Source organism: Mirounga leonina, unplaced genomic scaffold (genome assembly GCF_011800145.1).
Source record: "Mirounga leonina isolate KUSES-001 unplaced genomic scaffold, KU_Mleo_1.0 Mir_129, whole genome shotgun sequence".
Classification (NCBI taxonomy): Eukaryota; Metazoa; Chordata; class Mammalia; order Carnivora; family Phocidae; genus Mirounga; species Mirounga leonina.
The window spans coordinates 26,582,528-26,607,959 of record NW_023270323.1 but is presented as its reverse complement, the minus strand read 5'-3'; the positions used below and the strand labels follow the sequence as shown (position 1 = coordinate 26,607,959).

Below are 25,432 nucleotides of genomic sequence, written 5' to 3'. Positions count from 1 at the left end.
GTATTTTCTAAAGGGAACAAAATATTATTGCTATTTTTGATTATAAAAGTAATACAGATTTGTTGAAGAGACTATAAATAAAAATTAGACATATGTACCCACATATGTACATATCCACACATGTATACTCTCATATGCATTCAGTTATATAAATGTCTGTATAACTATGGAGGGAGAAAAAGAGAGGGAGGGAAGGGAAAAGGAGAGTGAGAGGTATCATACTGGAGCCACACCTTATATATTGTTTTCTCATCCTTTCTTTTTAGTTAACATTTTACCCGGAATATTTTCCCAAATTATATGAATTTCACTAGAGTTATTATTATCTCTTTATTATCTCCATATATCCCATATGTTAAATCTTCAAAAAAGATAAAAAAGTGCAGCACTAAAGATATTCATGTGGGATAATCTGATGTAAGTTTGTGGGTTGGGATACTATATTAGCAGAGTTTTTTAAAAATTCTACAATATATCTTGGGAAAACTGCTGAGTGTGTTTAACTTTTGACAGCGTTGGCTTGTTCTTAAAGTTAGGAAAATATATTCTCCAGAATATATTTTCAGCTGGAGATGAAGAGTCTCTAACTTTTCTACTATTCTTTAGTAACTGTCATTTGTTCCTAAGCCTGCTTCAAAATCGTGAGTTCCAGTGGGATACTAAGATGCTCATAAAAGAATGAAAAGGGTAGGGGCACCTGGCTGGCTTAGTCGGTTAAGCATGTGCCTTTGGCTCAGGTCATGATCTCGGGGCTCTGGGGGTCTTGGGGTCTGGGATGGAGCCCATGTCAGGCTCCTGCTGGTGGGGAGTCTGCCCCTCCCCCTGCTCATAACTCTTGCTCTCAAATAAATAAATAAAAAATCTTAAAAAAAAGAATGAAAAAGGGATGAGGATTATAGGAAATGAAGGTGAGAAAAGAAAGTGAAATTGGTGATCCTGTTGGTACAGACTGAGGACTTACATGTCAAAGCAGTGAGCGGCAGTCAGGAGCCACTCCTCACTGATCAAAGAAGCTCCACAGAAATGGATGCCGTCCATTTGCAGGCTGGCTTGCCATGGCCAATCGGCTTTTTTTGCGGGATAACCATCAGCAATTCTTTCCATGGACGGAAACTCCCTCCCTCTTCCACAACCTGTCAGGAGGAAATAAGATAGTCATTTATATATTTTATTTGTTTGTTTATTTTAGGTGACACACAATGTTACATTATTTTTAGTTGTATACCATAGGGATGCAACTTCTCTAGACATTATGCTGTGCTCACAAGTATAGCTATAGGATGGTTATTTATAACCAGAGTTGTAAACATGTGTAGGCCTGTTTGGCACATAGTTAAAGATGGAAACATATATAGATTTGCCTTGCCTTTAAAAAGTTAATTGAAATTATATAATAGAGTAGTGATTATTCACATTGAAAAAGGATTAACTTAAAAAAAATAAACTATTTAATATCCTCCCTGGTACATTTAAAGCAACTTCAGCTTAAGATTTGTTTTTTTCATATCTTTCTAGGTCATTTTCTTGTATGGCAATTTATTCCAGTGGTATTTGACAATTTTGAGTGTCAAGTGTACACTATTTACTGCAGAACAATGCCATTTGTACACTTAAAATACTTGTCTAATATTATAACCATTACCCTACTATAACTTAAGTGTCAAAGTTCACGCATTAAAGTTAATGGGTCTCATTTAATTCTAAGCAAAATTTTCTACTTTAACAAAGTGAGCCAAATAAAAATAAATATGATAAAATGATAGAGAATTGTTAAAAGAAGTTGTCAGTGAAACTTTCTGTGAGGAATAACAAGTTATTTCTAAGGAGCCCATATAGACATTCCCAATTATTAGTAGTAATTTTCTCCTTACATAGAGTTAAGTCATGAATCCATTCAGAGATATTATATACTTTGGAGAAATAGTAAACATGAGGATAGAGAAACTCTAGCAGTATTTTGAGTTTTAGCATTTGATTTGCAAACATTGTAGTGATAGTCTTGACTTACAGCTGTTCAGAATGTGCTCTGCTTGTATTTCATTCATATCTGGAAAAAAATAAGATGATTGCTCAGCAATGGAAAACTATAATTTGAAAATACTATGCCTACATGACATGAATGTTTCTGGTTGGGATGAACTGAATTATTCAGGAATTTCTTAATTTAAAGGCAATAAAATAAAATCCTACAAAAAAGAGAGGCCTGGATATAAATTAAACCCTTCTTCTGACTATTTGTGGGCTCTAGGAAAATCCTGGTTTATGATTTTAAAATCATTGGCATAGAGAAGGATATTGTTTGTCATGAAGGATGACTACATCTAATTAATTTAGCCATACCAATTTATTAAAATGCAAGTTAAGCAGAAGCGGATCTAGGACTACTTTGATATATGTATTATTATATGGTAGACACCATATCTTTCTGTCCTCATTTCATACATTAGTGATATGGTAAAAGCACTCAAAGCATTTTAGATGCCTGACATCTCCACAAAGGCTCCAACTGGAATAAAGATCCACCAGTGTACTAACGAATCCTTAAAATGTGTTAGTCATTTTATCATAAACTAAAACAGAAGAAAGCACGATCAATGACTATTCCCCAAAATTATATGAATTATTCCTTATGCCAGATAGTATAATAAGCAATCCAGATCCATGTTTTTGTTAAGAAGAAAACCAGTGTAGAGTTTTGGTAAGCTTGCAAATTAATGAATCTTTCAGTCAGACTCTAAAGAGGAACATTGTGTTCATCTGCCAGGAACTATGCTTATGTTTATTACTATGTTTATTAGAATAAATCCCTTAGAATTAGGTTTTGCCAATAGTAACAATTCCCTAGTGACTTCCCTGATCTTTATAATAACCCCAAACTTCCTACCTGGATCTGCATGACATGGTCCCTATTTATGTCTTTGTTGTCATGTTGAACTGTTTTTGCTTTCAGCCACTACTCAGTGCCCACCCTGGCCTTTCTGTTTCTTGACTGTGCCAAGGTATTCCTACAGCCTTTATTCTAGTTGTCCCTTCTGCCAGAAAAGCTCTTCCCTTGACCATTTTCATGGTTGGTTCCTGGTTGTCATTCAGATCTTAGCTTAAAAATCCTCTCCTCAGAGAGAGGCTTTCCATGACAAATCAAAGTAGCCTCCTACTCTTTATTCTCTGTATGGAAATTCGTATTACTTGATATTACTTTGTTTATTTACTTGTTTAGTGGGCCATTATCTTTTTTATTCCAATTAAAATGTTCCATGAGGACAGGTAATTTAGTTCCTGGCACAAATAAGTTCTCAAAAAATAATTGCTGAATTAATAGTGAACAGTAATGATAACTAATAATTTACTGAGTCCTGTATACCAGGGACAATCCCAAACACTGCTATATCCTCACAATAATATGAGGCAAAACTATTAAGGACATGATTTAAATACTTTTCAAGGTAAAAAGCTTGTCCTACAACCATTTCACTGTAAAGTCAATTATAGTCTAGTGTCACCATCTGTAGGTTATGGATCAATGAGAGGGGTGGAATTATGGTTACCTCACAGATAACTTTAGCCTAGGCTCATTTCTATCAGCAGAAACTATTGATGAACTTCCATGGTGATGTTATATCTCATATGTAAACATTATCTAGTAGGTATGTTCCACCTGCAGGATAAAAGTTAAATAGCTCCAGTTCTAGAACAAGATTGTGTAGACTCAATTTTTTCTGCTCTTCTCCTATAAATACAACCAAATACCTTGAAAATTATCTAGCAGATAATAATAAAAGAACTCTGAAAGCTGGAAGGAGGAAGGCAAAATGGCTAGAGACTACAGTATTTTAAGGACAATGTGGTGAGTTTCCTAGTTTTATGTTCATCTCACATATATTCTGGACTGGAGACCAAGAAAGGCCTACAATCTGGAACCATCAATAAGCATAGACAAAAAATCCTAAGAATAGTCTGTTCTCTCCATCCAAATACTGGGAAAGAAGAAGCACAACAAAGACCTAGTAAAGATCCCAAACCTCCTGCTTCACAACACAGGGCTGGCTATCCATTTTGCCAGCAGTAGTGAGAGCAAGAAGCCCTTGATCTTCCCAAACCCCACTTCCTAATCAGGGCACCAGCTTATAGAATGACACTCACAGGGACAACATCAACCTTTATATACCCAGTGACATAAATTGGTTCAGGCCCACTGCACCCCTCCACAAAGGATGGCCCAGGGATGCAAGGCAGCCTAGAGAAGCTTGTTCTACTCCTATATATGTTGCTGGCAGCAGGGGTTGAGAGGAAGCTCCAGAAGACTAGAATAGTACTGCAAGGACTCTGAAAACTAAATTGTTATTGAAACAATGAAAGTAGGTGAGAATCTACACTCCAAACCTAAATAAGTGGACTACCTGCTAAAATAAAAGAATTAAATAGGATCAAGAGTCTTCTAACATAATAACCAAAATGTTTAGAATACAAAAATTACTTGCCATACCAAAATCCAGGAAAACCACAATCTGCATGAGAAAAGACAACCAACTGATACCAATACTGAGATAAATAAGATGTTGGAAGTATCTGATGTGGATTTTAAAGCAGATGCCAGAAAAATAATTTAGCAGTTAACTACAAATTCTCTTAAAATAAGTGAAAAAATAGAAAATCTAAGCAAAGAATAGAAGTTATAAAAACCAAATAGAGGGGTGCCTGGGTGGCTCAGTTGGTTAAGCGTCCAGCTCTTGATCTCAGCTCAGGTCTTGATCTCAGGGTTGTGAGTTTAAGCCCCATCTTGGGCTCCACACTGGGCATGGAGCCTACTTCAAAAAAAAAGGAAAATTATAGGACTGAAAAATAGAATTAGTAATAATAATAATAAAACCCTGTTGGATGGTCTTAATAATAAGAGTGGAGATGGGGAATAGGTTCACAGTAAATTTAAATGAAATTAAATAGCATTTACTCAGAAGAACAGAGAGAAAAGAGATTGAAAAAAAGTTAACAAATCCTCTGAGATTTGTGGGATAATAACAAAAGATTTAACATTAATATTATCAGAGTTCCAGAAGGAGAAGAAAAAAGAGTGTGAGACTGAAAAAGTATTCAAGGAAATAATGGTTGGAAACTCCCCAAACTGGCTAAAGACAGAGATGTATAGATTCAAGAAGCTGAGAAAATCTCAAATAGGAAAAACTCAAATCCACACCAAGACCCATTATAATTAAGTTACTAAAAACTAAACACAATGAAAAAATTCTCAAAAACAGAAAAATGATACATTACTTATAAAGTAACACCAATTCAAATAACAGCAGTTTTCTTATCTGAAACCGTGGAGGACAAAAGGAAGTGGCATAGCATTTTTCAAGTTCTGAAAGAAAAAACTATCAGCCATGAATCCTGTATCCATTGAAACTATATTTAGAAATAAAGGTAGGGGCGCCTGGGTGGCTCAGATGGTTAAACGTCTGCCTTCGGCTCAGGTCATGATCCCAGGGTCCTGGGATCGAGTCCCACATCAGGCTCCCTGTTCCTTGGGAGCCTGCTTCTCCCTCTGCCTCTCTCTCTCTGTCTCTCATGAATAAATAAATAAAATCTTAAAAAAAAAAAGAAAAGAAATAAAGGTATTCTATGATGAAGGGAAATGAAAAGAATTTTAGTTTCTAAAAGACCTGCTCTTGGATAATGGCTAGAGGAAGCTCTCCAAACAAAAAGCAAATGATAGTAGAAGGTTAGTACCCTCAGAAAGGAAAGAGACAGAATGTGTAAAAACACAAATATATATAAAAGACTATTTTTCACCTTATAGGTTTCTTTAAACATATTTTATGGTTGAAACAAAAGATGCAACACCATCTGATGTGCAGAATATATAGAGAGGAAATATTACTCTGATGTGCAAAATATATATAGAGAAAGATGTATCTAAAAAATGGGGAGGGCAGAGACCAAAATGGAAGTAAAGTTTCTACACTTCATTTGCAGTGGTATAATCTTGACACCAGTAGGCTCTGATATTGTGTGTGTATGTTAATACCTAGCATAGCCACTAGGACAGCTATACATAGTGATAAGCTCAAAAACATTACAAATAAATCAAAATGGAACTCTAAAACAAATGTTCATATTACCCACAGGGAGGGAGGAAAAAAAGGAACAGAGGAACAAGAAACAGCACAAAAGAAAGCAAGTATTAAAATGAAAGACTTAAGCTCTAACATGTCAATATTTAATATGTGAATGGTTTAAGTACATCAATTAAAAGAGAACGGCAGAGTGTAATTTGGAAGACATGACTCAGCTATTTTCTTTCTACACTGAAATTTCTAAATTAAAAGTAAAAGGATGGAAAAAGATATTACAAATATGAATCTAAAAAAAAGCAGTAGTGGCTCTATTAATATCAGATAAAAAGGGCTTCAGAGAAAAGAAAATTACTGGGTACACAGAGGGACATTACATAATGATAAAGGATCAATCTACTAAGACTATGTAACAATTTTAAATGTATGTTTACAAATAAAAGAGCTTCAAAATACACCAAGCAATAACTAAGAGAGCTGAAGGAAGGAAGAGAAAAATTCACAATCATAGCTGGGGACTTCAACATCTGATATAATTGATGTAATTACTAGACAGAAAGTCAGCAAGGATATAGAATTAAAGAACACCATCAACAACAAGATCTAATTGACATTTATAAAACACTCCACCCATTGCTTCTCGGCCTTTTGGCTAAGATCAAGTGTATAAAACACTTCACCCAACAATAACAGAAAGCATATTATAAATACCCATGGAACATTCATTAAAATAGACCATATCCTGAGTCATATTTAAAAGAATTGAAATCAGAATATGTCCTCTGTTCATAGTGAGGTCAAATTAGAAATCAGTAACAGAAAGGTAAGGAGAAAAATCTCCAAATACTTGAGAATTAAACAACAGACTACTAAATAATACATGGGTCCAAGAAGAATTCCCAAAGAAAATAAAAAAAAAATTACACAGAATTGAGTGAATATGAAAGTACAGCATAACAAGTATTATGGGATGCAGATAAAGCATTACAGAGAGGGAAATTATAGCACTAAATGTTTATGTTAGAAAAGAGAAATGATCTCAAATCAATATTCTTGAGTTCCTAACTCAAATAAACAAACAAACAAACAAAAAAAGAAGAGCAAAGTAAGCCTAAAGTAAGGAAGAGGAAGGAAATAGTGAAGAAAAAAAATCAAGGAAGATCAAAATTTCAATCAAAATTAAAAACAGAAAAATAATATAGAAAAATTAATGAGACAAAAAGCACTGGTTGTAAGAAAAAATAAATAGAATTGATAAATTTTGGAAGATTGACAAAGATAAAAATAGAGAAGACACAAATCAGCAGTATCAGGAATTAACTGAGGGGATATCACAAAAGAGCCTGCATAAAGATGTAGCATGTATATATAATGGGATATTACTCAGCCATCAAAAAGAATGAAATCTTGCCAATTGCAATGACATGGATGGAACTAAAGGGTATTATGCTAAGCAAAATAAGTCAGAATTTAAGTGGAATTTAAGAAACAAAACAGATGAACATAGAGGAAGGGAAGGAAAAATAAAATACGATGAAAATTGAGAGGGAGGCAAACCATAAAAGACACTGAACTCTAGGAAACAAACAAGGTTGCTGGAGGGGAGGTAGGGGAGGGGAAGGGATAATTGTGTGGTGGGCACTAAGAAGGGCACTTGATGTAATGAGTACTGGGTGTTATATGTGACTGATGAATACTAAATTCTACCCCTGAAACTGATTTAAAAAAAAGTCATAGGGTTACCACACTGACCTGAGAGTATATGCATAGAAGAATTTAAAATGAATGTTCACACAAAAACTTGGGAAAAAATTAAGGAATACTTTGAACAAGTTTACATTCATAAATTTGACAATTTAAAAGAGAAGGACAAATTCCTTGAAAACCATAAACTACAAAAACTCAGCAAAGATGATATAGATAACCTGAATAGCCCTACTATTAAAGAAATTGAATTTGTAATAAAAGCTTAAACAAAACAAAACAAAACAAAACAAAACCTTGGGCCCAGATGGCTTCACTGGAGATTTTGGCAAAACATTCAAAGAATTAACACCACTTTTACACAGTCCTTTCTAGAAATTATAAGAAAAGAGAGCATTTCCTAATTCATTTGATATGGCCAGTATTATCCTGATATTGAAACCAGAGAAACAAGAAAACAGACTAATATCTGTCATGAATTTGATGCAAAATTCTCAACAAAATTTTAACCAACTGAATCCAACAATGTATGTAAAGAATAATACAGTGATGAAGTGGATTTATTCCAGGTATATAAGGATAGCTCAATATTTGTAAATCAATTAGTGTGATCTACCATATCAACAAGCTACAGAAAAAAGTTATATGATTATGTCAATTGACACAGAGAATGTATTCAATAAAATTTGGCACCTATCACACCACCACACCAACCTAACATACTCACAATTAAAAAAATTGGAAAATAACAAGTGTTGATGAGAACTGGGAGACATTAGAACCCTTATACATTGCTGGTGAGAATGTAAAATGATACAACTACTGTGGAAAACAGTTTACAGTTCCTTAACAAGTTAAACATAGAGTTACCATATTGCCCAGCAATTCTACTCCTAGGTATCTATCCAACAGTAATCAAATAAATACTATACACCAATATTTATAGTAGTACTATTCACAATAGACAAACAATGGAAATAGCACAAATGTCCATCACCTGATGATTAGGTAAATAAAATGTAATATTATCTATAAAGTGAAATATTATTCAGCCATAAAAATAATGAAGTATTGATACATCATAAAACATGAATGAACTCTGAAAATAATATGCTAAGTGAAAGAAGCCAGACACAAATGTCACATATTATATGGTCCCATCTATGTGAAACATCTAGCATAGGTAAATCCATAGAGACAGAAAGTTAATTGGTGGTTGTCAGGGGCTGGGTGAGGGAGAATGAGTGACTATTTAATTGGTATAGGATTTCCTTTTTAATTGGTATAGGATTTCCTTTGAGGTCATAAAAATGTCTTGAAACTAGGTAGAGGTGATGGTTGCAAAACATTATGAACTAAATGCCACCAAATTGTATACTCTAAAATGGTTAATGGTTAACTTTATATTATGTGAATTTTACCTAAAAAAAAAATACTCAACATAGTAAAGATGTCAATTTTCCCCAAATTGATCTATAGATCTAGCAAAATTTCTATCAAAATCTGTTTTTTTGTAGACATAGACAAGATTATTCTAAAATTTATTTAGAAAGGAACTAGAGTATTTAAAATAATTTTGATAAAGAAGAATAAAGTGGGAGAATCATTCTTCTTATTGTTAAGCTTGCTATGTAGCTGCAGTAATCAAGAGAGTATGATGCTGGTGGAAGGATGGACACGTAAATCAATGAAATAGAATGGAGAACCCAAAAATAGGTCCACACAAAAATGCCCAATTACTATTTGACAAAGGAGCAAAAGTAATTCAGTGGAAGGTAGGCAGCCTTTCCAATAAACAGTGCTGGAGCAATTGAATATATATTAACAACCAGAACAATGACAAAAAACCTCACAGCTTATACAAAAATGAGCTCAAAATGGATTTTAGGCTTTAATGTAAGACATAATGTAATGTGAAACCATAAAACTTATAGAAATAAGTTTAAATGTTAAAAAATCTAAGTATAATATGTAAAATTATAAAATTTACAGAAAAGAACATAGGAGATAATTGTCAGGGACCCAGTACTAGGAGAAGAATTAGATTTATTACCAATAACAGATCCATAAAAATTAGAGTTCAATTGGTTGAATCTCATCAAATTTAAACTTTTCCTATCTGAAAGACTCTGTTTATGGGATGAAAAGGCAAATTTCAGACTAGTAAGAATTATTTGCAAATTACATATCTGACAAATATATATAAAGACCTCTCAGTATTCAACATTTAAGAAATAAAAATCAGCTCAATTAGAAAACACTCGCACAGATATTTTGCCAAAGAGGATGTATAGATGGCAAACAAATAAAAGGATGTTTGATGTTATTAGCTATTGGAGGAAATAAAATTAAAGCTATAATGAGATATCACTATACACCTATCAGGAAGGCCAACATGAAAAATAGTGATAACGCCAAGTGTTGGCAAAGATGCAGAAAAACTAGGTCTCTCATACATTGCCGATGGGAATGCAAAATGTACAGCTACTCTGGAAAGTAGTTTGATAGTTCCTTTCAAAGTCCAAAATAGTTTTATCAACCCAGCAATTGTACTCTTAGATATATCCCAGAGAAATAGAGACTAATTTTCTCATAGGAACATGTATATGAATGTTCATAGCAGCTTCATTGTAATAGCCAAAATCTTAAAACTACCAAATATAAGGGATAAGTGGTTAAACAAACTGTGGAATACCATGGAATACTACTCACCAATGAAAAAGAACAAACGACTGATACACACTTCAACATGGACAAACCTCAAGGAAATTATGCTGAGTGGAAAAGGTCAATTTCAAAAGGATACAAAATGTATGATTTACATGATATTCACGAAACAATATAATTATAGAGAGAGAGAATGGATTAGTGGTTGCCAGAGGCTAGGGATAGGTAGAGAAGATGGGTGTAGTTATAAAGAGGTAACACAGGGGAATCTTGATATGGTACAGTTGAATATATTGACTGTGGTAGTAGTTATGCAAGGCTACATATGTGATAAAATGGCATAGAGCTATACCTACACAGAGACACACATGCACACACACACACAAATGAGCTCATATATAACTGTGAAATTTGAGTAAGCTCTGTGGATTGTATTTACGCCAATTTCTTGGTTGTGATGTTGTGCTATAGTTGTATAAGATGTTAACATTACCAAAGGCTGGGGGAAGCATGAAAGTGCATAAGATTTCCCTGTAAATTTCTTTGCAACCTCCTGTAAATCTATAATTATGTCAATATATTTTTAAAAGTCAAGTATCCTATATAAAATCAATGCACAGAAATCAGTTGCATTTCTATACACTAACAATGAGAGAGAAGAAAGAGAAATTAAGGAGTTGATCCCATTTACAACTGCACCCAAACCCATAAGATACCTACGAATAAACCTAACCAAAGAGGCAAAGGATCTGTACTCAGAAAACTATAGAACTCTTATGAAAGAAATTAAAATGACACAAAGAAATGAAAAAACGTTCCATGCTCATGGACTGGAAGAACAAATATTGTTAAAATGTCTATGCTACCTAGAACAATCTATACAGTCAATGCAACCCCTATCAAAATACTATCAATTTTTTTCACAAACCTGGAAGAAATAATTCTAAAATTTGTATAGAACCCGAAAAGACCCTGAATAGCCAAAGGAATGTTGAAAAAGAAAACCAAAACTAATGGCATCACAATTACAGATTTCAAGCTCTATTACAAAGCTGTAATCATCAAGACAGTATGGTACTGGCACAAAAACAGACACATAGATCAGTGGAACAGAAGAGAGAACCCAGAAATGGACCCTCAACCCTATGGTCAACTGATCTTCGACAAAGCAGGAAAGAATATCCGATGGAAAACAGACAGTCTCTTTAACAAATGGTGTTGAGAAATTGGACAGCCACATGCAGAAGAATGAAACTGGGCCATTTCCTTACACCACACACAAAAATAGACATAAAATGGATGAAAGATCTAAATGTGAGACAGGAATCCATCAAAATCCCAAAGGAGAACACAGGCAGCAACATCTTCAACCTCAGCCACAGCAACTTCTTCCTAGAAACATCGCCCAAGGCAAGGGAAACAAAGGTAAAAATGAACTACTGGGACTTCATCAAGATAAAAAGCTTTTACACAGCAAAGAAAATAGTCGACAAAGCCAAAAGACACCAACAGAATGGGAGAAGATATTTGCAAATGACATATCAGGTAAAGGGCTAGTATCCAAAATCTATAAAGAACTTATCAAACTCAACACCCAAAGAACAAAGAATCCAGTCAAGAAATGGGGAGAAGACATGAAGAGACATTTCTCCAAAGAAGACATCCAAATGGCCAACAGACACATGAAAAATGTTCCACATCACTCATCATCAGAAAAATACAAATCAAAACCACAATGAGATATTACCTCACACCAGTCAGAATGGCTAAAATTAATAAGTCAGGAAATGACAGGTATTGGTAAGGATGCGGAGAAAGGGGAACCCTCTGACACTGTTGGTGGGAACACAGGCTGGTCCAGCCACTCTGGAAAACAGTATGGAGTTTCCTCAAAAAGTTGAAAATAGAGATACCTTGTGGCCCAGCAATTGCACTGCTGGGTATTTACTCCGAAGATACAAATGTAGTGGCCCAAAGGGGCATGTGCACTCCAATGTTTATAGCAGCAATGTCCACAGCCAAACTATGGAAAGAGCCCAGATGTCCACTGACTGATGAATGGATAAAGAAGATGTGATATATATATATATATATATATATATATATATATATATAATGGAATACTACTCAGTCATCAAAAAATGAAATTTTGCCATTTGCAATGATGAGAGAGAGAGAGAGAGAGAACAAGCAGGGGGAGCATCAGGTAGAGGGAGAGGGAGAAGCAGGCTCCCCGCTCAGCAGGGAGCCCGACGTGGGGCTTGATCCCAGGACCCTGGAATCATGACCTGGACTGAAGACAGACGCTTAACTGACTGAGCCGCCCAGCCACCCCTATTGTTCTTTGATAAAGACGCTACATGCTAAATTCTAAGCCACATCTTTGAGTTACTCATTTCCCCCGTTATTTCCCATGTATACCTGTTAATAAACTTCTGTTTCTTTTTTCTTGTTAACCATCTTTTATTACAGGGGTCTTTTATTATAGTCAAGAACTCAAAAGGCTAGAGGGAAAATTATTTTTCTTCCCTACAAGTAAATTCCATGCATTTTTCTTTATATTTTTTTTGTATTTAAACGAGGAAAGGAAACAGAAATAGAGACATATTTGGGGATCATAAAAGAATCACTTAATGATTTCATGAAAGTTTGTCATAGAGTAAAATCAAAGACTAAAAGCACATTTTAATGAAACACTGACAATTTTAGCTAATTTGTTCTTTCAACTAATTGTTTTCCTTTTTCTTTCCTTCCTTCCTCTTGCCCTCCATCCTTTCCTCCTTCCTTCCTCCCTTCCCTTCCCTTCCCTTCCCTTCCCTTCCCTAGTCACTTGACTTCTATAAAATGAGAAGAAATGTTCACAAGGCTATAAATTTTAGAAAAAAATTCACCTAATTATCCATGAGCATTTTAAATTCTGCAATTTTTAAAAAGAAGATCTACATAGACAACTATTTAGCAAACTTGAACTTACTAACTCTGAAAGTTAAACTCAAAGCTTCCCCTTGAGCTTTATTATAATCCTGTATAAATTGCTTTTGAAAGATTATACCCAATACATTTCTGCATTGTTTCTTCTGTGTTAGACTTAAGATATTAGCCAACTAACTCTTCCAATATTTGTGTTTTGGGGCCATGTGTGTGTTTTAGTTTTTCAGCTACCTTTTTCAAGACATGTTATCAATTCTCCAACTTCCTAGGATCTGGGTTGCTAAAAATATCTGAGAAAGTCCATAAAATAATATATTACATTAATATGTTTATACTTGTACTTTTCAAAGCATTTTTAAGTTTTTCCAAAGGATAAGTTTCATAGTTGCTACTATTTTCATTTTGCAAAACAGGAACTAAGACAGTTTCAGCAACTTACCCCAGGCTGCACTACTATGGTTATTGCTAAGACATGGATCCCCTGAGTTCTAGTCCAGGGTTCTTTCCACCACTACCTGCAGACTTTCCCCTGGAATGCATTCTGTGCATTTTTATTTTTACTGTATATACTGAAATGATTTCTCTTACCCTATGAAACTCAAGTTTTGTTTTTAAAATTTTTATGTATTTTCGTGTAGTTCTAAAACACCATATGGAAAGAAGAATGATTCTAGTTTCCTCAGTGTTCTGTTGTGTTTGTTAAATTTAAGATTGCTTTTGTTTCCTGCCCACTTTCAAGAGAATGAGTTAGTTTACAGAGTTAAAGATAGAACATTTTACAAATATCAAGTTCCTGCACTGTGCTGAGTTCTGTGCTAATCTTGGGGTTATGATTGTAAGTACGGAAAACATATTTCCTGTATTCAAGGAATTATCAGTCTTTTGCAGAAAGAGATGAAATAAAAAATATACAAATTAATTTCTGAATACCCTTGGTAAGCACAGAAGTCTCAGGATGAATGAGGAATGTTTTAACAGTAACTTATTCTGATAGGCAACAAAAGATCTGATGACAGATGGTTTGCCAGCAGATGCCTGAATGGACCAACCCCTCACCTTGATCCAGCAACACTATGAAGGACCTAAGTGCCCTAACACCACAAAGTGCGGGTCAGGGTGAGCAGATAGATCCAGAAATGACGGAGTTTAAGTTTGTAACATTTAGCTTAATGGGAGTTCAAGATTAAATTGATATTATTTTTAAAATCAAAATTTCACACATACCACTACATCCTTCAACAAAATGTTTTCTTCAGAAAGTCTTATTTCTGCTATCTAAAGCACAGTGCATTGGATTCAGAGTCTACTCTGTTCTATCTGCATGATTAACAGAACTGAATGTTGGGCATTACTCACAGAAACTTCAAGTTCTTCAAGCTATTTTTTTTTTCCTTTTGACTTCCACCAAACCTATAATGCAATTTTCTCTTCTGTTAGCATATTATAATATATCTGCTCTAGCCCTCTGGAACAGTTTTGGGGGGAAAAGTACCAAGGGAAAACTTATTAGTAACTGTAATTATCTGTCAGCCTTAGAGTCTCATCTCATAGCTTACACAAATTCTTGTAAAACATGGCAACTTCAAAGTTAATATATACAAGGCTAAAAATAGCCTTGGAATTATAATGAGCTTTGTTTAATCTCATACCCCAAACATTTATTACCTAGTTCCTTATGCTTGTGTGGCAAATGACATGGTGCCTTTATGCCAGGGCAGGTATCATCAGGGTCTGGTATTTTTCTTCTGTCTCCTCCATGCCCTGGGCCAATCCTATCCTGGATGCTTTAGGAAGGCTCATGGTAGCGTCAGAAAAAAATGACGTGTCTCCTTTCACAGGAGCTAAATCATGTTTGTGCCCCACATATGATTTCTGTGTTCATACCACTCTTACATTCTGGATTCTGATTGGAGAGAGTATTGGAACAGAAAGAGCCAGGCACTACAGTGTAGGTTTTTATCTCATACATGCTTAATTAATTCAAACAACTCCACCAAGATCTCTTAAAAAAAAAAAAAAGAAATATTATATTTGGGTTATCATACAAATTCTGTTTCATAATTATTTCCATACTAATCAAAGGAAGGTAATCTTTGGTGTTGATTGTGTGGAGATTTATTATCAAGTGAGAAATGAGAAACAAAAATGAAAAGCGGTTTCATTTTATGGTGAAATAAAGCTTTCTCTGTAAATGAGAAGATCGTTAAAATGATAAACTCTAACAAGGGAAGTAAAATGGGATTTCTTGCCTTTAAGATAAGGTAATGAAGTATCTATCTTCAAGAAGCTTTCATTTGATTTCAGCTTCTGATGCAAAATGTTGTCAGCTTGCCTTTTTATCGTGTCTGCATTGTTAGAAGCAAACTGAAACTTAAGCAATACATCTGTTTTCAAACCATCATTACTTGACCTGAAAAAGAAAAACACCAGAATCAATGAGTGAGTAATAGCCATACTTATGATTATTTTATACTTTAGTATTTAAATATTAGTTATATCTTCAAGAAAATACAACATAAATATTTTATATATTTTATTGTCATGGATTTTCCTCCTTCCTGTATCATATAGGTGTTAATACCGAATTATCCCCTGCTTATAAAACTTGATCATATTCAGAGAAAGCTGAGTATTTAAGAGTTCTATAATTTTTTTTCTGGCAAAATACATAAAAAACACTTGTTAAATCCATCAACTCTGTGTATGTGTGTGTAAAGTAAGTAAAACAGAGGAGTATTCAAGGATTCTAAGATTCTTTAACTAAATGCAGAAGTCTTTAAGAGGACAACCAGTAGAATATGTTGTATCACTACCCAAGCTGAGAAATTCTCTCCCTACAGGTACTCTGTAAAGAAGGAATAACATTTAGGGCGCCTGGGTGGCTCAGTTGGTTAAGCGACTGCCTTCAGCTCAGGTCATGATCCTGGAGTCCCGGGATCGAGTCCCGCATCGGGCTCCCTGCTCAGCGGGGAGTCTGCTTCTCCCTCTGACCTTCCTCCTTCTCATGCTCTCTGTCTCTCATTATCTCTCTCTCAAATAAATAAATAAAATCTTTAAAAAAAAAAAAAAAGAAGGAATAACAATTAAATGTAATAATATTAAAATATTTTTGCTCTTGATAAATCTAAGATTTTTAGATCCCGTCCACAAATCAAACAATGAAAAATAACTAAGTAATACAAAGTTTCCTTTCATCATAAAAATTAATTAGTTGTGATTACCTAAGGTCAACAACATGAGACTTGATGTAATGATGATTTAAACTGGATCTTCGAAATATCTTATCTACCTGAGAAAAGAAAAAAACCAACAGTGTAGACCTTTTTAAAATAATTCACACATTTCAGCATATCACAAAAATGCCTGTATAAGATCTGCAGTAATAGCCTTTACTTCTAAGTTTGTTTGCAACTATCCTCAAAAAGCTCATTTGGACATAATCCCCTTGTCATAAAGGTCACCCCTATAATCAGATGTTGATATTTGAACAACTTGTCACATGATCAGGGATGGCTGGTATATATCAAGAGTTGAATTAAGCTAGATATTTCAGTAGCCAATATAAAATATACATGGGGATGGGGTGCTGAGACAGAATTTCTCTGAAAATTTGATGTGTATGGAATTATCAGCCATTATCATTCAAACTTAGTTATCAACATCATGGCTGTGATTGAAGGGTCATTTTTGTAGGCTTTAGTGAAACACTTGAGGCCATCTTTTGATCCTGTAGTAACTGGAGGAGAGGAGGAGAATGTGTATTTATCAGGTACTTCCTTAAAAAGAATATACTTATCAAGAAAAATACATGAAATGATTACTTAGAATAAGACAAAACTATATGTGGCATTTGTATGTCATTTTAGACCTCCTTTATGGGATAATTTCTCTGTAGGATAAGATCCTAGAAGAAATTATTTCTTACCAAAACCACAACTTATTACAGAATCTGTGGTTTTACAAACCTGTGTATTACCATTGATTCATCAAGTTGGCTTCTTGAAAAAAGGACTGACCACATGCCAAACCTTAAGTGAATCCAAATCTCAATAATTAGTTTCACAAATCAGAAGAGCTGCCCAAATTGAAACTGGTTATGTGTTGAACAAATACATTTCACTCAACTAATTTGATTTTTTTCTGGTAAAGTGCCATGTCATATGGCATAGTTTGGTGAGCATGCTTATTGAAAAATCAATTATTAAAAAATGAATGACCATGTGTTTTCCTTCTGATTATGAAGGGAAATTTGTTTTTTAAGGAAATAGTTTTATATACACGTGTACATTTATTTGACAAAACAAATACATGTTCATTGTAGAAAGTTATAAAAAGCAAACAATAGAGCAAAGTAAAATGAAAAGCATTAAAATCATTTCCAAATCACTGCATAGTGAACTTCCTATTTACATTTTTGGTTGTATATTTCCAGATTTTCTACATTCATTTATATATATTTTATATATGACCTTTATATGTCTTATATATAATTATAAGTTTTCTGCCTGCCTCCTTCCATTTTCTTTCCAACTTCATCATTTTGTTGTTGTTTCTTTTGAAATCACAGCTTTGTGAACCATGTATTATCCGTGGCAATTGAGCATATAAAGTTTAGAGTACTGAACTCTACAAGAAGTTTCTAAAATTCATTTTAGGCACTGGTTTTAATCATTTCTTCTAGGACAATATTTCCTAGGACTGTGATTTATAATCTAAATCAGGGGTCAGCAAATTATAGCCTATAGGGCAGATCTAGACAGCCACTGTTTTTGTCTGGCCCATCATCTAAGAATGGCCTTCATATTTTTTTAATAGTCGAAAAAAATCAGAAGAAGAATGTTTTGTGACATCTAAACATTTAACAAAATTCTACTTTCAGTGTCCATAAAGTTTTATTGGACCATAGCCATACTCATCTGTTGATGTATTGTCTATGGCTGCTTTTGCACTACAATGACAGATTTGAATAGTTGCAGAGACCACACAGCCTGCAAAGCTGAAAATACTTATTATCTAGTGTCTTAGAAAAAAAAATTGCCAACTTCTGGTCTAAATTACTGTACTTTCCTTCTTTATGTTGCCACTATTATACTCTAGAGGATAGAGCCAGTTCTAGTGAGTTGACCATTTATTTACTAGTCTTCTCCTTGAAGTGTATTTTTATAGTCCTCCCATATAGCAGACACTTTTACAGGCACCAGAAATATAAGAATAAATAGACTTAGCCCCTCACGAAGTCAGAGGGGCATAGACATACAAAATAATAATGATGTAACAAGGTGGTAAGCGCATTAGCAAAGGTGTATGAAAGTTCTGTGAGAGCACAGGAAACAGATGCTAACGTTTATTCAGGCATAATTTTTCATACTTTTTATTCACAACATAAACCAGTCTTCAGAATAACTCAGAGAGGTAGGTGAAATTATCCTATTTTGTAGTTGAAGCCCTGAGGGCTCAAGTAGCTTTTCCAAAGCTCATAAAATGTCAAGAAGTAAAATTTGGATATGAATCTAGATGTTCTGACTTCAAAGCTTAGACTGTCTGTAATTCAGTATCACCCTGCCCTGATCAATATCAAAATTTCCTTCAGATGTATTTTTGAAAAGACATGCCAACCCCACTCAGTTGCATCCTTTAACTCATTTCATCAGCTCATTTTGGTTGGAAATGGATAAAGAAATATTTCTGAACCTGGCAAGAATGCTCTGTCATCTTTGGTCAGTGCTAGGCTCACTAGAAGCTGTATACACAGCTGAAGTCTTCAGTGGAAGACCTTGTCTGTATGTTTCCGTGGTATATTTTCAGGAATAAATGTTTTGTGTAAGCTGCCTAGTGGGAAATGTATCAGGGTCAGACACACATTAGGTGCTTAATAAGTGATACATGGTAATGTTTATGCCTAAATGATTGAGCTATGTTTCCAGATAACTCAAATAATTTTACTTTTTGTATTTGAGCTATTTAATCTTTCTGTTGGGCTTCTATTATTCAGTCTTCAGTGCAATTATTCTTTGCCCAAAGTATTCTTCCAATTTTCCTGATATACTGTTGGTTAGAGTTGCCAGGATTGACAAACAAAAATATGGTTAAGTTTTAATTTCAGATAAACAATGAATAATTTTTAGTATAGGCATGTTTAAAATGTTGAATGAAATATGTTTTCAGGAGGACCTAAAATTAAAATTTAACTGAGAATTCTGTATTTTATCTGGCATCCGCAACATAGGTACAATTTGATATGTTCTCAACTTACCTCTAACTTTATTTTAGCCTTCTTCTTCACCATAGTATTGTCAGAGTAGGAATGATGACAGACTTACCTCATTATTGACTTTTTGTTTCAGGTCTCTTTTCATTTTTGAGTGTTCAACTGAAAAGTCAGGATTATATTCAATACTGGGGATCTGGAAGGAGGTTTGGTAATAGTAAAATTTCTGATCTGGAAGGGAGAACAAAAATGGATAGTTTCTCTTTAGTTCATTTGAGTTGTATAAATATCACAGTAAAAGGAATAACATGCAAAAAAGTCCTATAATGATGAACTCCTGGGAATTAAACATGCAATAGCTGTGGCCAATACTTCCCTCTAACCTTTTTTTTTAAGTAAAATTGGTATATAACATTATATTAGTTTCAGGTGTATAACATAATAGTTTGATATTTGTATATACTCCATATATGTGTATATATGTGATATATATACACATATATCATATCTTTGTTAGCTATTTGTCCGTAGATGGACACTTAGGTTGTTTTTGTATTTTGGCTATTATAAATAATGCTGCAGTGAACTTGGGGGTGCATATGTCTTTTCAAATTAGTGTTTTTATTTTCTTCAGATAAATACCCAGAAGTAGATTAGCTGACTCATCTGGTAGATCTATTCTTAATTTTTTTAGAAACTTCCATACTGTTGTCCATAGTGGCTGTACCAATTTATACTCTCACTAACAGTGTACAAGGTTACCCTTTTCTCCATATCCTTGCCAATACTTGTTATTTTTTTTTTTTCTTTTTGATGCTAGCCTTGCCAAAAGGTATGAGGTGATATCTCATTGTGGTTTTGATTTGTATTTCCCTGATGATGAGTGATGTTGAGCATCTTTTCATGTGCCTATTGGCCATCTGTATGCATTCTTTGGAAAAATGTCTATTCAGGTCTTCTGCCCATTCTTAAATTGGATTGTTTGGCTTTTTGCTATTGAGTTATTTGAGTTCTTTTTATATTTTGGATATTAACCCTTTATCGTATATATGATTTGCAAGTATTTCTAACCCATTTTTAATATTACATGTTCTCATAGTTATGTGCTTGTCAGTTGTTTTCTGACAAAATTATTACCTGTTAGTGATAATTCATAAATTTAAGCTGTTAATTAGATCATGATAGAATGTAATATATTCTCATAAGTTAACCTTGAAGTCAGAATTACTACTAAAATAATGTTTTTACTTTCAGTACATTAAATATTATTAAACCATATAATAACATAAGATGTATTGCTTGTTCAAGAGATAATATTATGTGAACCAGTTCAAATTTTAAATGCTAGAATTAATTTTTATAAAGGATGATCATTTCCCAAATGTAGATATGTTTATGCAAATTAATAATGCATTATGCAAAGCTTACATACACTTAAACAAATTATTGTTGCAATGAAAATTACACTCCAAAATATTAGGTTTTGAAATAAATCCAGTAAATCTTCAAATTTTCAAAAGAATACAATGAGATATATTCTTACCAAATGCCAAAAAATGAACAAGGAGACCGACGATTATTGCTAGAACCAACACAACAGCTGCGACAATAAGGGCTGTCATCCATGGTCTTAGTGAACTTGTCCTTCTACCCAGTATTGCTGGCCTTTTGGGAGAGAGTTGTATATTAAAGTGAAACAGAACTTAAATTCTAAAATCTTAGTTTTGCATAGTTTTGATGTAGAATGGTTTTTTTCTAGAATTCATGGTTAGCCCATATTGCATTTGGTAACATCTGAATATACTGTTCTATAAAAAGTTAGAAAAATACTGTCAATGAAAAATATCACTGATTGACATTTGACTTTATATGTAATTTTAAAAAGTCAGAATTATACTGCAGTTGACTACTGATTCATATACTTCCTGGTTCATCATGCTAGTGTTCTGAAATATTTTCTTCTTTGTAAATGAACTAACAACATATATTTGGTTCATGTGCTTCAGATCCAAAAAGCGTCAAAGAATGAGGGCTTCTGGGTCACTTCTCTCATTCTGCATGAACCAATAGAGGTTCAGAGTGATTACTAAGACCTTGGAGTTAGACAGTCAATGATATGGTAATAACAATGTAGTGGGGAGAGATGGCAGCTATACTTGTGGTGAACACAGCATAATGTATAAGCTTGTCAAATTACTAAGTTGTACATGTGAAATAATATACCATTATGTGTCAACTATACTCAAATAAAAAACAATAATAAAGATAAAACCTCAAAATTGGATGTTGGGGGAGTTGGAACTAGGTTTTGGGCTTTGGGGACTTTTTTCAGAACTCTATACTTAATCCTAAAATCCCCATTTATAAAACAAGTAATCTGTAATGCATAGGAAGAGCATCTAAAATAGGACAGGTTGAAGAAAAGAAAAGAAAATAGAACTCTAAAGAAGAAAGAATAAGTAAACCAAAAAAGAGATCATCAATATAATGAACAAATATATAGTGACAGCTCAGAGCTTTGGACCCAGGAACTTCATGGTGTGAGAGCCACTGGTGTATTTGATGAATATCTATTTCATAATGTTATAAGATTTCAGACCTGTGATTTTTAATAGATGATATTGGATAAGATAAGGCCATATTTACTTGAGTAAATAATGAATCAATTTAAAGAAAAATATTAAGGCAATAATAGTACCAGTAGTATGTAAATATGGCAAAAAGCATGAAAGTTGTATGTAAATGACTGACATTTGGGAAACCTACATAGAGGCAGAGAAATGTGACAAAGTTCTGTCCCTATGCCAGAGTCAGAGCCCACAGACTAAATCTGAACAATTACAGAGTTGAGGCAGGCTAGAATGAGACTGGCATAAGTTGTCCGGGAAGATCTAATTCACAGGAGAATTGGGCAAGAATATGGCTCTGAAAGCTAAAGGTACCAGTTATCGTTCTGTTAAAATTATACATGAAAAAGCAGGAGAAAGAATTACCTTCTCTGGATTGGTAGCTGGTTGTGGTAAAATAGAAAGTAGACCCCCACGAAATAATTGAAGATATCAACTGAGGGGGGCCTTTTGGAATCAACAATCTGGAAAAAGTGGGGGTAATTCTGTATCCTTGTATCTGGGCAAAGAAGCTACAGGCAGTTTCCTCACCCCAGAACCATCAACCTGAACTCTGATAAGTATCTCAGTCAGGTAGCACTAATTCTGAGTTCTGCTGTGTTTCTGGAAGGATCTAAAGTTACTCTGGCTTGCCACTCTTTGGTTGGTAGCAAGGTAAGAGTATTAAAATCTACAAACTGAAGTATCTTTAGGAGAGCTGGGGTCCTGCTGGGGCAAGGAAAGAGCTGACGAAAACATTCACCACCTTTATTAGTAGAAGATCATGGGCAATCATGAACTCATTCAGTTAACACTTACCAAGTTTCTTCTGTGTGCCAAACACTTTCTGCTTGGGATTCAAAAATGAATAAGACATAGTCTCCCATCTTTAAGAACATGTAATCTTGTGACACACTAAGTAACTAGTAAAATACAAGTGATAAATGTCATTATGTAATTATGTCCAGTAAGTTATGAGAGAAGAGTGGGTATGAATGGTTTTGCTTAGAGAACTTATCCTTTGAACTGGGTTTTGGAGGCTGAGGAGGAATCAGCAAGAATGATGGGTACAACAGGAAGAAGGAACAGCATAAACAAAGACAAGGAGACATGAGACAAGGACAGGGATTTTTCAAGGACATACGTGAGAAAGTAGAATTTATGAATGAGAATAGAGGTAAACCTAATTAATGCACGTGTTCATTAGTTAACTGAGTAAACATTTATTGAGCGTTTTTATGTACAAAAAGGGAATCTAATGAAGAATCATTAATAGATCTTCCTCTCAAGGAACTTATTGTCTTATAGGGAAGGAACACAGTGTACATAAATTGCTACTAGAGTTGTAGAGTATTTCTAAGAGAATTTCTGAGAAGGACTAATGATTTCTCTTTGGAGGGAATAATGCTTGAAAAATAATGACAATTTTTTAAAGCTTGAAAATGCTGGGCCCATCTTCTCACTGTCTTCTCCTCTGAGTCAGATATGGAAAACCATTCATAGAGAAGTTTATTTCACAAAAGAACTCTCATCAACAAAAGAGTGTGGTTGCCTGTTGAACTTCTAACACCAGAACATCATTGTGACTGAATTACAGTCTTATGTATGGGTCACAATTGAAAATTGTTTGAGTACATTTTCTTAATTATGTAGACATGTCCTAAATATTTATTCCTAGAAGTTTTTTAAAAAAATAAAATAATTTTTTCTTACTGATTTTTTCAGTACTAATCTAATTTTAACTTACACATTGATGAATTTCAATGGCTGATATCAGTGGCAGTTCCAGATTACTGGAGTTTGCACCTCATAGGTACTTGATAAATATTTGTCTACTAAATAAAATAATGTGTCACAAAAGAGGAGGTGGCCCTAAACTATTTGTAACACAAAAACTATTTTTACCAGAGAGTTTTGCTAGAGATGAATTTCTTCAAATATGGTAGGAGGAAAAATGAGCCTAAACATTTACCTGGGATCAAGATACAATTAATAATTTTGCACTTAAAAATCTCTAAAGGACAATTCTCTTCTTCTCTTTCCTTTCTAGCTTCTCCCTCCCCCTAATCCTTCCAATTCAAATAATTTGATTTTGATCAGGCTTATCCCAGCCAGATGACTAAACAGATTCACAGTAGTGTAGGAAAATCCAGCCTTAGAGAAGCCTTTGACATTCAAACAAACAAACAAAAAAATATAAGTGACCTCACCTTTGAGGTATTTATGCCAAACAAAGATGAGCAGTGACAAAAGCTACTCATTCAAAAGGTCAATCTAGAAAACCTTTCATAAAGAGTCAAAGCATTTTTGATCCCTCCCCTACCTTTGGTTACATTCAGAGTGGTTCATTATCCAGACTCTCATGGGGAGGTATTTCCTGAACCAAAACTCAGCAGAAAGGAATGGACTCTTGCTCTTATCAGTGTCAGTCATTCAATGTCACAATTTTTTACCAAGGTATATATTCAAGTCCTTCCCTTTAGATAGCTCTCTTAGCATCTGTGATTTTTCCTGGAGCTTTTTAATTGCTTTATTTAACTGAAATATCATCCCTCAGTGATTCAAAGATGAGAGATAAAGGGATTTCTTTCTGAGAAGGGGGCTACCAGAGCCTTCAAGAGAAATCCCAGGTTTCAGAAGCATGCATTATCAGATTGTCACATTTTGGAGCATCAGTAGGGAGAGAATTACAATAATGAGTATGAGAAAATTTAAGACAAGATGGGTGAATCGTCTGGCTGGGGTGTTAATCCATTGCCCAGGGAAGGTGGAATAACTCTGGAAGAAAGTTGTTGTTATGCAAATACCAGGAGGTGATGGTGTTATTCATAATAACAGTGGCTTAGCAGTGATGATGATGATGATGATTTTAATTGTACCACCAGATGTGATGAGACTTACATAAAAATCTGTGATGTGAGTAGAAATACTAAAAGTTGTACAAAAGATTAAATGAAAAGATTTGTGCTTCCTTTTATGTTTCATGTTCTGACAAGCTGTGTGTCTTATTTCTATAACTCCACATTATGCAAATAATGCAAATAAAGTTTGACTGATGTCATAATTAAAATAACTGGTATTTTAGTTGATAAGAGTTCAAAAGGGGATAATCAAGGTCAGAGAGGGCTACTCTTCAAAGTTCTGCTCATTAATGCAAATTTACATGGTGAAGTTCCATGAGAAGCTATTCCTAGAAGGAAATTTAGACTATTGAGATAATTAAAACCTGATGAGGACTAAAAAGAATG

The 25,432-nt window shown here is 34.1% G+C and overlaps 1 protein-coding gene across 1 annotated transcript in view; it reads right to left on the bottom strand.

Annotated features, from left to right (window-relative positions):
* LOC118010868 (transmembrane protease serine 11G-like) overlaps positions 1-23,071 on the bottom strand; it is a 29,444-nt gene extending 6,373 nt beyond the window's left edge. The window contains exons 1-7 of the mRNA XM_035005578.1: positions 23,004-23,071; positions 21,122-21,243; positions 19,691-19,809; positions 16,592-16,659; positions 15,620-15,780; positions 2,009-2,047; positions 962-1,133 (exon numbers count right to left, since the gene is read on the bottom strand). Of these exons, the coding sequence (XP_034861469.1) occupies positions 962-1,133; positions 2,009-2,047; positions 15,620-15,780; positions 16,592-16,659; positions 19,691-19,809; positions 21,122-21,243; positions 23,004-23,071 (749 nt within the window). The remainder of the gene's footprint in view (positions 1-961; positions 1,134-2,008; positions 2,048-15,619; positions 15,781-16,591; positions 16,660-19,690; positions 19,810-21,121; positions 21,244-23,003) is intronic.
* Between the last annotated feature and the right edge of the window lie 2,361 nt (positions 23,072-25,432).